This window comes from Salvelinus namaycush, chromosome 19 (assembly GCF_016432855.1).
Source record: "Salvelinus namaycush isolate Seneca chromosome 19, SaNama_1.0, whole genome shotgun sequence".
Classification (NCBI taxonomy): Eukaryota; Metazoa; Chordata; class Actinopteri; order Salmoniformes; family Salmonidae; genus Salvelinus; species Salvelinus namaycush.
In genome coordinates, this window is record NC_052325.1 from 48,176,750 (window position 1) to 48,192,101 (window position 15,352).

General features: G+C 42.3%; 1 protein-coding gene across 1 annotated transcript in view; it reads left to right on the plus strand.

Annotated features, from left to right (window-relative positions):
• The window catches only part of itgbl1 (integrin, beta-like 1), a 119,526-nt gene that overhangs the window by 96,322 nt on the left and 7,852 nt on the right, over window positions 1–15,352 (plus strand). The window contains exons 10-11 of the mRNA XM_039014351.1: window positions 7,669–7,815; window positions 12,265–12,384. Of these exons, the coding sequence (XP_038870279.1) occupies window positions 7,669–7,815; window positions 12,265–12,384 (267 nt within the window). The remainder of the gene's footprint in view (window positions 1–7,668; window positions 7,816–12,264; window positions 12,385–15,352) is intronic.

The window sequence follows — 15,352 nt, forward strand, 5'->3', positions numbered from 1 at the left end:
TTACAATTGAGCACTGCACAATACAAAAATAAGCACATACAACAGGCCAGTATAGATACACATACAGATAGACAATATACACATTAAATACACATTAAGATACAAAACACAGTCCACTAAAACAAACACATTCTTCAAAGCATCCAATCGAAAAAAAAATGAATTTTTATTCCAAACATAGGGTGCAAGGAAATTAAAGGCTGATTTACTTAAATCTTTAGACACCAAAGGAGTCTCCAAAGTTAACCAATCCTCTAAACGGGTTTGATAACTTGTCATGTTAAAGCTTAACTGATGTCAGGTAAGTCGGAAGCTTATGGAGCAGGGCTTTGTAAACAAAAAGAGCGTAATGATGTGATCTACGTGACTTTATAAAAGTCCAGCCAGCCTGGTCACAGCCACATCAGCAGTAGATGCAAGTGCGTACATAATAGTATCATCCTCATAGCGATGAAATGTTTGAAAAAATTACAGATTGACCAATAACATTTATATAAAAAGTGAAAAGAACAGGTCCTAGTATCGACCCCTGCAGAACACCTTTATGTACTCTACCTCAAGAAATTCAAACCCATCAATCACGATGGCCTGAGTTCTGTCACTAAGATAATCATGAAACCCTGAACAGACGTTAGAGCCCAATCAAGGACAACTTGTTCAATAACATAGCATGATCAACAGCTTTTGACAGGTCCACAAACAAGGCAGCACAATTCATTTTAGCGTCTAAAGAATTGGCAATATCATTAACAACTAATGTGGTGCTGTGATAGTGCTGTGCCCTGGCCTAAACCCACATTGATTTATATTCAAAATACCATGTTGTGAAAGTTGTGAATCTTAGCTAGACATGGAAACCTGCAGTTGGTACGATAATTATCGAGATCACTACTCTCCTCGTCCTTATGGAGTGGTAGCACATAAGCTGTTTTCCATACTTTAGGAATATATCCTGATAATAATGTTAGATTTAAGATATAAGATATGGGTTACTGAGCCAACAATGAGGTGGGAAGCACACTTGAGCATTCCCGGCTGAAGTCAACCAGCCCCTGTTGATTTCTTGGTATCTAAAGCAAGTAAGTCATCAAGGACTTATTTTCTGTGAATTGCCAAAATGCAAAAACTTGACTTCTGTTTTCCACATCAATCTGCAAAAGTTCAAAATCAGCATTTAGCCCACTCTTAAAGGTGCTGCATTGTCAATCCGACGTCGGCATTGGCAGTGCAGTATTTACGGTGCTACGGCCTCTGCAGCAGTCAGAGCATTCGTACTTCTTCCGCTTCGCAGAGCAGCACAGAGCTGTTGTGAAGGAAGTTGTCAAGAAAGTGAGTTTGTGCTTATACAGGACCTCCCGCCCTTACCTACTGTCAACCAATCATGTCAATGCGGAGCTATATGGAGCCCTCTGCATTGTTACAACATTTGAGAGGCATATGCCCATGAGGTACGGAGCTTGATTTGGCCACTGCATGCCTCCATACAATTTGGCCTCTGTCACACCCTCCATACGAAGCCTCCGACCACATTTTTGAATCAAGCATAAATTGACTTTTAGAGATTGTAGGGCTAGACGCTCTTTCAAAAAAAATAGCTTGCTGAAATAAAATGACGATTAAATGCATCAATTCTGACATTTTTGTCTGTAATGGGGCAAGTCTGAATTCATTTGTGGGGGCAGTTTTCCATTTTTCCAGATTCCTCTTACAATCAGAATGAGTGGTTACATAATAATCACATTTAGCCTTTATAATTAGTCTCAGACATTGATTCCTTAGTTGCCTTGAAGTTTGGCAATCCGGGTCTAAGCCTATGTTTCTGGACTTGACCCATGCAACATTTGTCTTACAAATGACTTCAGATAATTCAGAACTGAATCAGGCATTCACTCTACCTTTAACTCTCAGAGTTTTAAAGAGCGCATGATTATCTACAAAAGCGTTGAAGACATTTGCAAAAAAGCTTGAAGCTAAATCAGGTTCAGAAATAGCTGAGATTACAATCAAGGTCACTAAAATAAACATAATGTAAAAAAAGCTTGTTCAAGTTTTTAAAGTTCCTCTTAGTGATGACAGGAGGCTTAGATGTATGCATTCTCACATCTGACACAGCAATGGTCACTAAAATCCAGCGAGAAAAGTCCATCAGCAACATATTTTTCTGGATTATTAGTCAAAATAAGGTAGATTTCGATGGATCTATAGGATTTGGCTGTGTAGGCTCAGTCATCAGCTGAGAGGTTTAGCTCAGAGCAAATATCTTTCAGCATATGTGACTAGGGCTGTTATAGTGACTAGTTGCGGGGACCATATTACTGCCGCAGTAGCAGTCATGAGTCATGACCACAGTAAACTTCCATGTGACTGTTGAATCTCCTTTTATGCACTCTGGACATGCTTTGGTAGTACCCCAACTTGCAAACTACCATCAGGCCCTAATGTCCTGGTAAACAGGGTTCGATTGTCCCTCTAACCACTCTGACATCAATGCAAAAGCGATCTAAAATCACATCCGACACTTATCATCAAAACTGTAGGCCTATCGTACTTTTAAAACTCAACTCACTGTGATGATCAATTTGAAGAAAGAAGTTCAACAGCAGGAAGTTGTTTCAAATCCTAACACAACAAAACGGACAGCGCTTTCTAAGGTGATGATTCATTCAAAACACCCATACACATATTATAGCTTATGTATGAGCCCAAGCCCCGGGAAAAAAATGGGAATAAAAATGATTACTGTGCCATCACACGTTACATAGCCTACCGCATATTACGCATGGCAGAAAAACATAAAACAAAACTGATTTAAGATGTCTTTGGTACATAATTGGTCTAGCCTATACTCCAAAATTAAACACATTTGAGTAATTGCCTTTTGAGTGTGGACTGTATGTATTATTATGCCCCAGGCAATGCTGTTGGTTCATTGATTTTGCAGGGCAGTTTACAGCCAGCCTAAATTAGTGAATTTGTATTTGATCTTTCATATTTTCATATGTTTTATAGTTAATTGGGTGACTAACTTTAGCTATACAGAATACCTCACCACCATGCGTTTTATCTCCTCTTCTCTCCTTTATTATGTTTTCTTGAGCACGCAGACGGGCCGTCAACAGTTTCGTGAAATATGTTTTGTTCGTGAAAACATGTCACTATCGACGTTCCAGAACCGATTTCACTTGGTTTCCCCAAATTAAGCACGGAGTATCTGCAGGAACAAGGTTGGAGAGCCCATGGGGATACAGAGTTTGGGCGGAATAACACCTGTTGGGCAGCGAAAGCGTGCTCCTCAAACAGTGGTTGATGTGTGGAGGGAAAATAGTGTCCTTATGTTTATTTCTCACTTGCTCATATTAAGCGCATACTCTGCTTTACAACCGAATAAGCCTACAAAACCGACCAGCGAGAAAGCGCACGGCCACAATTCGCTATCAATTCTTTATTCGAGTGCCCCTGCTCCTACCCATTTAACAATAGGCCATTCTAAATTTAAATTTAAATTTGACATATTAGTAAAGACGAGATTAAATTGAGAATAGTCTGATGGGTGGAAATATGATCACTTGATGAGAGAACAGCTGTGCAACCTGAGGCAAGGGACAGAGCGCAAACTTTTTTTGTTACTTTCTCAAATCCTCAATAGCCTATACTCGCACCACGCAGCCCATTTATTCTAATGTTTTGTATCATTCACAACTAATGTTACCAAATAACTCTATGTCTAGCATATAGGACCTGTTTCAAATGATCACTTTTACGCTCAACATAGCCACTTCATACGCGCACTCACTCTGTAATGGGAAAAATAACCTTTTGATTTTATTCAGCTAAGTTCAATTATATTCTTCTTACTATAAAATCATATAATATAAAATAATGGCACGGGACTTATAAGCATATCTTGTCAGCTAAATGAACAAGCCTACAGCCTATGGCATGGAGCATAACCAGATAACATAGAGTGGATCAACTCATATTCTGTTCACCTGAAATATATTTTCAGATAGTGTTTCTTTAGACGTAAAATAAATAATGGATTTATTGTGATGGTGTACATTAAATTGGTTTATTATACTTTTGAAATGTCGATGTTCCAAAGGTGTGCATCAGCGGCTTGTATGGGTGGAGGCCTGGAGATGCTACACGTGTTTGTGTTAATACACTCTTACTAGCGTCAGCTGGTTATTAGCCCACATTAAGAACAGACAATACGTTAACCATTTGGAATGAGAGCCTAAACGTAATGTTTTAACCCTACCCCAAACCTTAACCCATACCCATACCTTAACTTCAAAATTTGACATTTGGAGAAGTTGAACGATACACAGGAGCAGGAGTAACAAAAACACTTTGGAGCAACTTTGAAATTTGATGTTTGGAAACCTGGATAAATTCTAATTATGCAATGAGATTGCGAGAGCTGGTTGCACAGACACTGCCTCTTCCACCACAGCCTGATTCAGGACATCATTCCTAATCACTGCACACTACTGGCATTGGCCAGCGGGACCAGCACACACAAAAAAAAGGCGCTACCTCCAACCTCTTCGGCTGTTCCCATAGGTTAACCCTTTGAAGAACCCTTTTTTTTGTTCAAGGTAGAACCCTTTTGGTTCCAGGTAGAACCCTTTTCGGTTCCATGTAGAACCTGTTCCACACAGCGTTTTATATTGGAATCCAAAAGGGTTCTACCTGGAATCAAAAAGGGTTCTCCTATGGGGACAGCTGAAGAACCCTTTTTTGAAAAATGTAATTCTAAGAGTGCAAAGGATGGCTGGGAGGGTGTGGGATCTATGAAGAGGTAGAAGCCCAGCTCTCTGGACTCTTCAGACTCAGAGTCACAGCCAGACACATAGGCTCCTCCTTATCAGACTGAGAGTCGGAGTCAGACTCGTAGCCAAAGTCATAGTGACGTGACATTTAAGAGATCCAAAGTTCGACGTGTCTTCTCAGAAGGTTTGGTTGTTCATGAGGAGAGTTTTGAAATTTGTCTCTAGAATTCTGTGAATGTGGAATGTTATTGATGGTTTCCATGGCAACCCAAGCTTATTTCCTCGTGATGCACTAGATCCATTCAAGTGACGTCATAATGGTGGTAACGTGGCCAGAGAGAAATGGAGATTCAAATCCAAACAACTTCAAATTCAAGTTCCAATTACAATTTTTCCCTGTGAGGGGTCTTGTGTGCAGTGGTTCATACAACCAAACACAATAGAGGACAGAACACACATTTTTTCTTACAAAAACAACTTAGAAAAGCATCACTGACACCGGTAACATTACTGACTTTTTCGATCATCATCCCCCTCCTTTTCAAATGTGTATTGTGATATTCTACTCATAAGAATCTACCCTGCCCCCCACCAGGTCATGGTTTCTGCTGGTTTCTATTGTATAACATACTGTATGTCTACCCTGTCCCCCACCAGGTCATGGTTTCTGCTGGTTTCTATTGTATAACATACTGTATGTCTACCCTGTCCCCCACCAGGTCACGGTTTCTATTGTATAACATACTGTATGTCTACCCTGTCCCCCACCAGGTCATGGTTTCTGCTGGTTTCTATTGTATAACATACTGTATGTCTACCCTGTCTTCCACCAGGTCATGGTTTCTGCTGGTTTCTATTGTATAACATACTGTATGTCTACCCTGTCCCCCACCAGGTCATGGTTTCTATTGCATAACATACTGTATGTCTACCCTGTCCCCCACCAGGTCATGGTTTCTGCTGGTTTCTATTGTATAACATACTGTATGTCTACCCTGTCCCCCACCAGGTCATGGTTTCTGCTGGTTTCTATTGTATAACATACTGTATGTCTACCCTGTCCCCCACCAGGTCATGGTTTCTGCTGGTTTCTATTGTATAACATACTGAATGTCTACCCTGTCCCCCACCAGGTCATGGTTTCTACTGGTTTCTATTGTATACCATACTGTATGTCTACCCTGTCCCCCACCAGGTCATGGTTTCTATTGTATAACATACTGTATGTCTAACCTGTCCCCCACCAGGTCATGGTTTCTATTGTATAACATACTGTATGTCTACCCTGTCCCCCACCAGGTCATGGTTTCTGCTGGTTTCTATTGTATAACATACTGTATGTCTACTCTGTCCCCCACCAGGTCATGGTTTCTATTGTATAACATACTGTATGTCTACCCTGTCCCCCACCAGGTCATGGTTTCTATTGTATAACATACTGTATGTCTACCCTGTCCCCCACCAGGTCATGGTTTCTACTGGTTTCTATTGTATAACATACTGTATGTCTAACCTGTCCCCCACCAGGTCATGGTCTCTATTGTATAACATACTGTATGTCTAACCTGTCCCCCACCTGGTCATGGTTTCTGCTGGTTTCTATTGTATAACATACTGTATGTCTACCCTGTCCCCCACCAGGTCATGGTTTCTATTGCATAACATACTGTATGTCTACCCTGTCCCCCACCAGGTCATGGTTTCTGCTGGTTTCTATTGTATAACATACTGTATGTCTACCCTGTCCCCCACCAGGTCATGGTTTCTGCTAGTTTCTATTGTATAACATACTGTATGTCTACCCTGTCCCCCACCAGGTCATGGTTTCTGCTGGTTTCTATTGTATAACATACTGTATGTCTACCCTGTCCCCCACCAGGTCATGGTTTCTGCTAGTTTCTATTGTATAACATACTGTATGTCTACCCTGTCCCCCACCAGGTCATGGTTTCTGCTAGTTTCTATTGTATAACATACTGTATGTCTACCCTGTCCCCCACCAGGTCATGGTTTCTGCTGGTTTCTATTGTATAACATACTGTATGTCTACCCTGTCCCCCACCAGGTCATGGTTTCTATTGCATAACATACTGTATGTCTACCCTGTCCCCCACCAGGTCATGGTTTCTGCTGGTTTCTATTGTATAGCATACTGTATGTCTACCCTGTCCCCCACCTGGTCATGGTTTCTATTGTATAACATACTGTATATCTATCCTGTCCCCCACCAGGTCATGGTTTCTGCTGGTTTCTATTGTATGTCTACCCTGTCCCCCACCAGGTCATGGTTTCTGCTGGTTTCTATTGTATAACATACTGTATGTCTACCCTGTCCCCCACCAGGTCATGGTTTCTATTGTATAACATACTGTATGTCTACCCTGTCCCCCACCAGGTCATGGTTTCTACTGGTTTCTATTGTATACCATACTGTATGTCTAACCTGTCCCCCACCAGGTCATGGTTTCTATTGTATAACATACTGTATGTCTAACCTGTCCCCCACCAGGTCATGGTTTCTATTGTATAACATACTGTATGTCTACCCTGTCCCCCACCAGGTCATGGTTTCTATTGTATAACATACTGTATGTCTACCCCGTCCCCCACCAGGTCATGGTTTCTGCTGGTTTCTATTGTATACCATACTGTATGTCTACCCTGTCCCCCACCAGGTCATGGTTTCTATTGTATAACATACTGTATGTCTACCCTGTCCCCCACCAGGTCATGGTTTCTACTGGTTTCTATTGTATACCATACTGTATGTCTAACCTGTCCCCCACCAGGTCATGGTTTCTATTGTATAACATACTGTATGTCTAACCTGTCCCCCACCAGGTCATGGTTTCTATTGTATAACATATTGTATGTCTAACCTGTCTTCCACCAGGTCATGGTTTCTGTTCATGCGGCCGGTGTATCTGTGGTGACGGCTGGTTTGGGAAGTTGTGCTCGTTCCCCCGGACATGCGAAATGACTGACGCTCAGAGCAAAGAGCTGTGTGAGACCGCCGATGGAGTCATGTGCAATGGAAAAGGTTCCTTTGTTTTTTTCCTTTGTCATTCGATTTCATGTATTTCATTTCTATCTCCATCTATTGGCTTCTTTTTGTGTCTCTTCTCTGCACTATTTCATTACATTCCAGTCAATTATTTTCTACTCCATTGATTTGTGTAGACCACTTGAGTAGAGCTTTCCATGAGATCTGATCACACAGATTAGGGTAGTAGCAGGCATAAAGAAACAACAACCTCATACCTGCAGTCTTCCCAGGGCTGGCTTCAGGTATAAGCGACATAAGTGGTTTCTTAGGGCCCCGGCTGCTTGGCAGGGCCAGCGCCAGAACAAATCTGTTGGATGGGAATTTGATTTCGATAGAGGGGTTCTTTTTTTTCACGGGACCTCCTATGTCTGCATGCGCTGCACATTTTTTATTTTTTACTAGAGACGTTGGGCCTGGAGGGATCCCCCTTCAAGCTAATGAGCAGTCATTCTGACAGTGTAATTCATAGATTGTATGTATATGCAAAAATAATCATTTGGTTGTGTTTATGAAGGTCTTAGCTAACTTTAGAATTAAAAAAAATGCATTTATTAGTTTATGTTAATGTAGGGTATATATAAAAAATAAATATAAATAAGGTCAAGCGTTCTATCACTGAAACAGGAACTATATGCGTTGGCACGTGGTAACAACTTTTTGTACTTGATAAAGAGTGAAAATCAGCACAAAACCAGTAATGGTATTATAATTTACTGTCAATATGAGAGCAGTCAAAAATATCCAATTAATGTCCGCTCGCGCTTACACTGTGTGCGTCTTCGAGCAATGGCATCAGTTGGAGCATGTCCATGTCACATAAACAACGAAAGTTGGTGAGTGTGATGCGGATCTTGTTTTCTGCTTGAGATGTAGGACGTGCTCTCTCAGTGATGACATGTTGTGCTCATAATCAGCCCACGGCACTGTCACCGGCTTGTTCTGTTGGTGCTGTTCCTCCTCTCTCCAGTCTCACCGTTTCATTTGGTGATGGCTCCGGACACATGATCAGGGCGTAGCGTTCTGTCTTTTTCTGTGCTTAGGCCTCGGAGTTGTAGGCTCAGGCTTAGGCTCAGAATCAGAAGAATAATCCTCAGAGATGTCATGATTCATTTCTTCCCTGCCATCTGAGTCGTTTTCATTTCGATTTTGTAGCAGAGCGCAAACAGCATGTGCATCCATTCGTCTTGGTCAAGTACGCCAGAGTAGACTGATAAGACTGCTTGGATTCGGTGGACTGATATAGGGTATATAATTAGAATAGATCAACACAATAGGATGGCCCGCCCTGTTCTTCATTCACAATTGGTGATTACATGATTATGCATTGTTTGCTTTCTCTTACTCATCAACTTACCCAGTCTCCCCCTTTCTCCCCCATTATACTTTACTTCATTTATTTCATCTTTTATTATATGTGACATTTGTTTCGATATAGTTTAGGTTCAGTTTTGAGGCAATTATCGGGATGATTATCAACTGGGCAAGACACCTCCAATGATCGGGAGAAGGAGAGGATCAGGCTCTACTGTTGGGAGAAGAAACTACTTTCTCTCGCCGGAGAAAGCATGCAATCAAGCAAAACAGCGCCCCTCTGTCTCAGTATATGTAGCCCATGTATCTGATGCTGTGTGGACAGAAATAGTATGACATGCCATACTCCTTTTGGGCTACAAATACTGAGACAAAGGGGCGCTGTTTTGCTCGCTAAGATGATTTATCTGAGATTGATGTGTCTTTCTGTCGGCACACGTCTCAGTCGAATAAATTATCAATATTTAAATATTTTATTTGGACAGGAAAGGAGGTCCTGCTGCCTATGGGGGCCGATCTCGCTTAGGGCCCAGAAAAGGCTTGGCGCCGGTCCTGAGTGTACCCAATATCCATGGTATATCTACAGTGCCTTCGCAAAGTATTCAGACCCCTTTACATTTTCCACAATTTGTTACGTTACAGCCTTATTATAATATGGATTACATTTTTTTAAATCCTCAGCAATCTACACACAGTACCCCATAATAACAAAGCAAAAACAGGTTGATAGACATTTTTGCAAATGTATAAACAAATTTAAAAAAGATACCTTATTTACATAAGTATTCAGACCCTTTGCTATGAGACTCGAAGTTGAGCTCAGGTGCATCCTGTTTCCTTTGATCATCCTTGAGATGTTTCTACAACTTGATTGGAGTCCACCTGTGGTAATTTCAATTGATTTAACACGATTTGGAAAGGCACACACCTGTCTTTATATGGTCCCACTTGACAGTGCATGCCAGAGCAAAAAACAAGCCATGGGGTTGAAAAAATTGTCCATAGAGCTCAGAGACAGGATTGTGTCTAGGCACAAATCAGGGGAAGGGTCCCCAAGAACACAGTGGCCTCCATCATTCGTAAATGGAAGAAGCTTTTGACCACCAAGACTAGAGCTGGCTGCCCAGCCAAACTGAGCAATCAGGGTAGAAGGACCTTAGTCAGGGAGATGACCAAGAACTCGATGGTCACTCTGACAAAGCTGGAGTTCCTCTGTGGAGATGGGAGAACCTTCCAGAAGGTCAACCATTTGCAGCACCCCACCAATCAGGCCTTTATGGTAGAGTGGCCAGACGGAAGCCACTCTTCAGTAAAAGGCACATGACAGCCCACTTGGAGTTTGCCAAAAGGCACCTGAAGACTCACAGACCATGAGAAACAAGATTCTCTGGTCTGATGAAACCAAGATTGAACTCTTTGGCCTGAATGCCAAGCGTCACGTCTGAAGGAAACCTGGCACCATCTCAGAGCCCGGACCCAAACCCGATCGAACATCTCTGTAGAGACCTGAAAATAGCTGTGCAGCGGCGCTCTCCATTCAACCTGACAGAGCTTGAGAGGATCTGCAGAAAAGAATGGGAGAATCTCTCCCAAATACATGTGTGCCAAGGTTGTAGTGTCATACCCAAGAAGACTCGAGGCTGTAATCACTGCCAAAAGTGCTTCAACAAAGTACTGAGTAAAGGATCTGAACACTTATATAAATGTGATATTTCAGTTTAAGTTTTTATAAATTAACAAACATTTCTAAAAACCTGTTTATGCTTTGTCATTATGGGGTATTGTGTGTAGATTGATGAGGAAAAAAACTAACAATTTAATACATTTTAGAATAAGGCTGGAAAAAATCAAGGGGTCTGAATACGTTCTGAAGGCACTGTATGTGTTGGAGGCCATATACTCTATTCAGCTATGTAACCAAAGAACAACTTGCATGTCACACTGAGATGTCAGCCAAATGTCAGGTGCATGGAGATTACTGGAGTATGGAGTACTGTCAGTGATCTACTAAACCAAAGGTATGTTGTCCATCTTAGGACATCCTCACCCTCTGGTCTCTCACACCTTCCTAGGCTGCACAATGGAGATGGGCATGTTTCACCATGCTCCTCTGCACTCAGACACAAGCATAAGACTACCCTCTCCCCTTCAGTTAGGGTAAAGGTTAGGGTTAGGTTTAAAACCAGATTTTATGAATTTTTAGCTGTGCCAGGTAGTGACCACTCTGCAGAGCTGCCTCCAGAACAAGATTCATGACAACAAGCGGTAACCTATGACTCAGGGTAGAGTCAACCCTTCAACTCTCACACTGCCATCCTTCAGGCACACACTACCCACTGGGCAAAAACTGATTGAATCAATGTTGTTTCAACGTCATTTCAACCAAAAACATCTACGTGATGACGTTGAATAAACACAGAAAAACGAATTTGATTTGCAAAAAGTCGTCACCCAACTTTTAACTTAAATCCAATGATATGCTGAAATGTTTTGTTGATTTCACCTTGAATTCATGTCAGTTGACAACTCAACCAAATGTAAAACGAAACTAGACGTTGAACTGACGTCTGTGCCCAGTGGGTGGGGATAAATAGTGGAGACTGAAAAGACCTCTCCCGGGTTACAGCCATGAGAGATTTGTTCCCCTCTCGTCCGTCTGCCTGCTTTGTGTGCCTTTTCCAAGCATTTAACACCTTACTATCCAGCCCGTCGCTCACTGCCCTTGACGTGCACTGGAGCACAGTAGCAATAGCTGATGGGAGAAATGCAAGGACAGTGCTTTTGTTGTTCAGGAGAGGAAGTACTGGGGTAGCCAAAGGAGGACACAACTTTTACAGTGAAGGTTTGCTGTGGACGATTCCCAGGTAAAAGTATAGCTGGTGTGATTTACTTAAGGGGTGGACAAGCATGGGAAAACTACGTCCCACTGGTTGGTACCAGCCTGTCATATATACTAATTCAGTCACAATTTAAAAAGGGTCAGGACTACAATACACTATGGTTGTGAGCACAGTACCTTGTCCTCACAAATCTATCCTTATAACTGTAATTATTTTGTTGATCACTTGAACGTCCATTGTTGTTGTGTGTGTGTATGTGTGTGTTTGCGTGAATGTGTGTGTGCTCTGGCAGGGTCGTGTCATTGTGGCCGGTGTATCTGCTCTGGATCTCCTCAGGATTGGTGGGTCTCTGGGGAGTACTGTGAGTGCGACGACAGAGAGTGCGATAAGCACGACGGACTCATCTGCACAGGTACGGTATAGACCACGCAAACACACACACACACACACACACACACACACACACACACACACACACACACACACACACACACACACACCTAAATCCTCTGTCCAAGGCCCAATTCTACCGCCGATAATGGCCTTGGCTTGGTGTCAACGAGCAGGGGAGAAAGACCGAGACAAAGAAAAGAGAGGGAGAACGAGTGAGCGGAAAGACAGGAGAAAAGAGAGCAGAAAGAGAGAGACTTACCTCTTAACAGCCCAGCTCACATCCAGAAGTGCCATCTTCTCTCCACTAATGCTGAACACCACAATAAGAGCACACTTTAAATTACGTTTAGCTTATAAAGGATTCATAATGCCTTCAATAAGCACTACATAAGTGTGTTGCAAATATTCTATAACCATATGTCATGCTTTATAAAAGGTTCATAAATGTGGCATGTGACATAATCACCAGCGTCAAACGTGTAATAACCCACTATGTAGAATATGATATAAACATTTGCTTTGTGAAGGGTGACAGTGTGCTGAAGGACGGCATACACTCTAAAGTGATGTCATGTTAGTCACATTACTCCTCATCTTGTTCCCAGACACATCCACCAAAATGTGCGGAAGGTCTGGTGGACCAACGCATCAAACATGGTCTTCATTAGTTAAGGTTAGGTTTAAAATCACATTTTAGGAAGATACATTCTGGAAATGGGCAGGGTTTAGCCATAATTATGACTTTCTGACTGTGTTAAGTAGTGACGATGAGCTATAAAAATAAAGAGAGTTGCACAACCAACTAGTGACATTGAAAGATACTTGACTCAGGTCACTCCTATAGTGTTCTATGGTCACTCCCACTAAGGCCAACTTTGAATGGTTGGTATCCCAGGCTTATACAATACATTATCAAAAGTATGTGGACACCTGATTGTCAAACATCTCCTTCCAAAATCATGGGCATTACTATGGATTTGCTCCACCCTCTGCTGCTATAACAGCCCACTCTTCTGGGAAGGCTTTCCACTAGATGTTGGGACATTACTGCAGGGACATGCTTCCATTCAGCCTTGAGCATTAGTGAGGTCGGGCACTCATGTTGGCGATTAGGCCTGGCTCGCAATTGCTGTTCCAATTCATCACAAAGGTGTTTGATGTGGTTGAGGTCAGGGCTCTGTGCAAGCCAGTCAAGTTCTTCCACACCAATCTTGACAAACCATTTCTGTATGGACCTTGCTTTGTGCACGGGGGCATTGTCATGCTGAAACAGAAACAGTCCTTCCCCAAACTGTTGCCTCATAGTTGGAAGCACAGAATCATCTAGAATGTCATTGTATGCTGTAGCGTTAAGATTTCCCTTCACTTGAACCATAAAAAACAGCCCCAGACCATTATTCCTCCTCCACCAAACTTTACAGTAGGCATTATGCATTTGGGCTGGTGTCATTCTCCTGGCATCCGCCAAACACAGATTCGTCCGTCAGATGGTGAAGCCTAATTCATAATTTCAGAGAACGCGTTTCCACTGCTCCAGGGTCCAAAGGTGGCAAGCATTACACCACTCTAGCCGATGTTTGGCATTGCGCATGGTGATCTTAGGCTTGTGTGCAGCTGCTCGGCTATGGAAACCCCATTCATGAAGCTCCTGACAAACAGTTATTGTGCTGACATTGCTTCCAGAAGCAGCTTGGAACTCGGTAGTGAGTGTTACAACCAAGGACAGACGATTTTTACTCGCTACGCACTTCAGCACTCGGCGGTCCCATTCTGCGAGCTTTTGTGGCCTACCACTTTGCAGCTGAGCCGTTGTTGCTGAACTTCACAATAACAGCACTTATAGTTGACCAGAGCAGCTCTAGCAGGGCAGAAATTTGTCAAACTGACTTTTGGGAAAGGTGGCATCCTATGACTGTACCACGTTGAAAGTCTCTGAGCTCTTCAGTAAGGCCATTCTACTGCAAATGTTTGTCTATGGAGATTGCATGGCTGTGTGCTCAATTTTATACACCTGTCAGCAACGGCTGTGGCTGAAATAGCCAAATCCACTAATTTGAAGGTGTGTCCACATACATTTGTATATACAGTATAGTTACACCAAGAAACACTAACCTTGATGAAAGCCCCAACTTAAAGAAATTGAAAGTGGCTTTCTTCTGGAACCAAGTTACATGTTCCTCAGTACACAAATATGCACACAGCAAAAACGAGCCATACCGTGTGGTGCTGGGCCCAGTCAGGTCTTTGACACTTTCACCCACTCCCCCGCTGAAAGATCAGCCACAAAATGTGGGCACCATTGATAACAGGTTGTAATCAACCAGCGTGGGAACAGAAGAGGAATACCTAGTGCGGTAGTCTCAGGTTGGACTACTCCAAATCATCTTGGTTCTGACACACACACACAAACGCAAGCTTTGCAGGTCCATTAACCCATTTAAATATCTCTCACACCCTACAGTAACCTGTGGATCACAAGAAACTTCATTAGCAGTAGAACCTTAATAAGACTTTATGGAGTTTCCTGTAATACTTAGTTTGAAGTACTTTTGGCCATTCATAACACACCCATAAAGACGATAACGCATGACGCTATGCTTAATTTAAAGTCAGACCCTTTGGTCATTCAAAACACATTCATAAAGGCTTAATGATATAAACACAAATGTATTAGCACCAGTGGCGATTTTAGCATGTACATCTTGTTGGGGCAAAAAATGTATAATGTGGGATGCATGCCAGCAAAGCCACTACACAACACAATACAACACTAAACAATACATTAATTGCACTGTAAGAGTGACTAACGGTGCCCACAAACTGTTAGGGCGTACATAAAGCTGTCCCAACAGCTGAGTCCCAACATCTTACCACTGCTACACCTGGCTATCAGCGGAGTCTTGTCTGGCAGTGAAACAGTTCATTCAGCCTCATTTACTGTCTTTAAAAAAAACATAGCTCATATGTCTGACTTGCTTAAACAAATG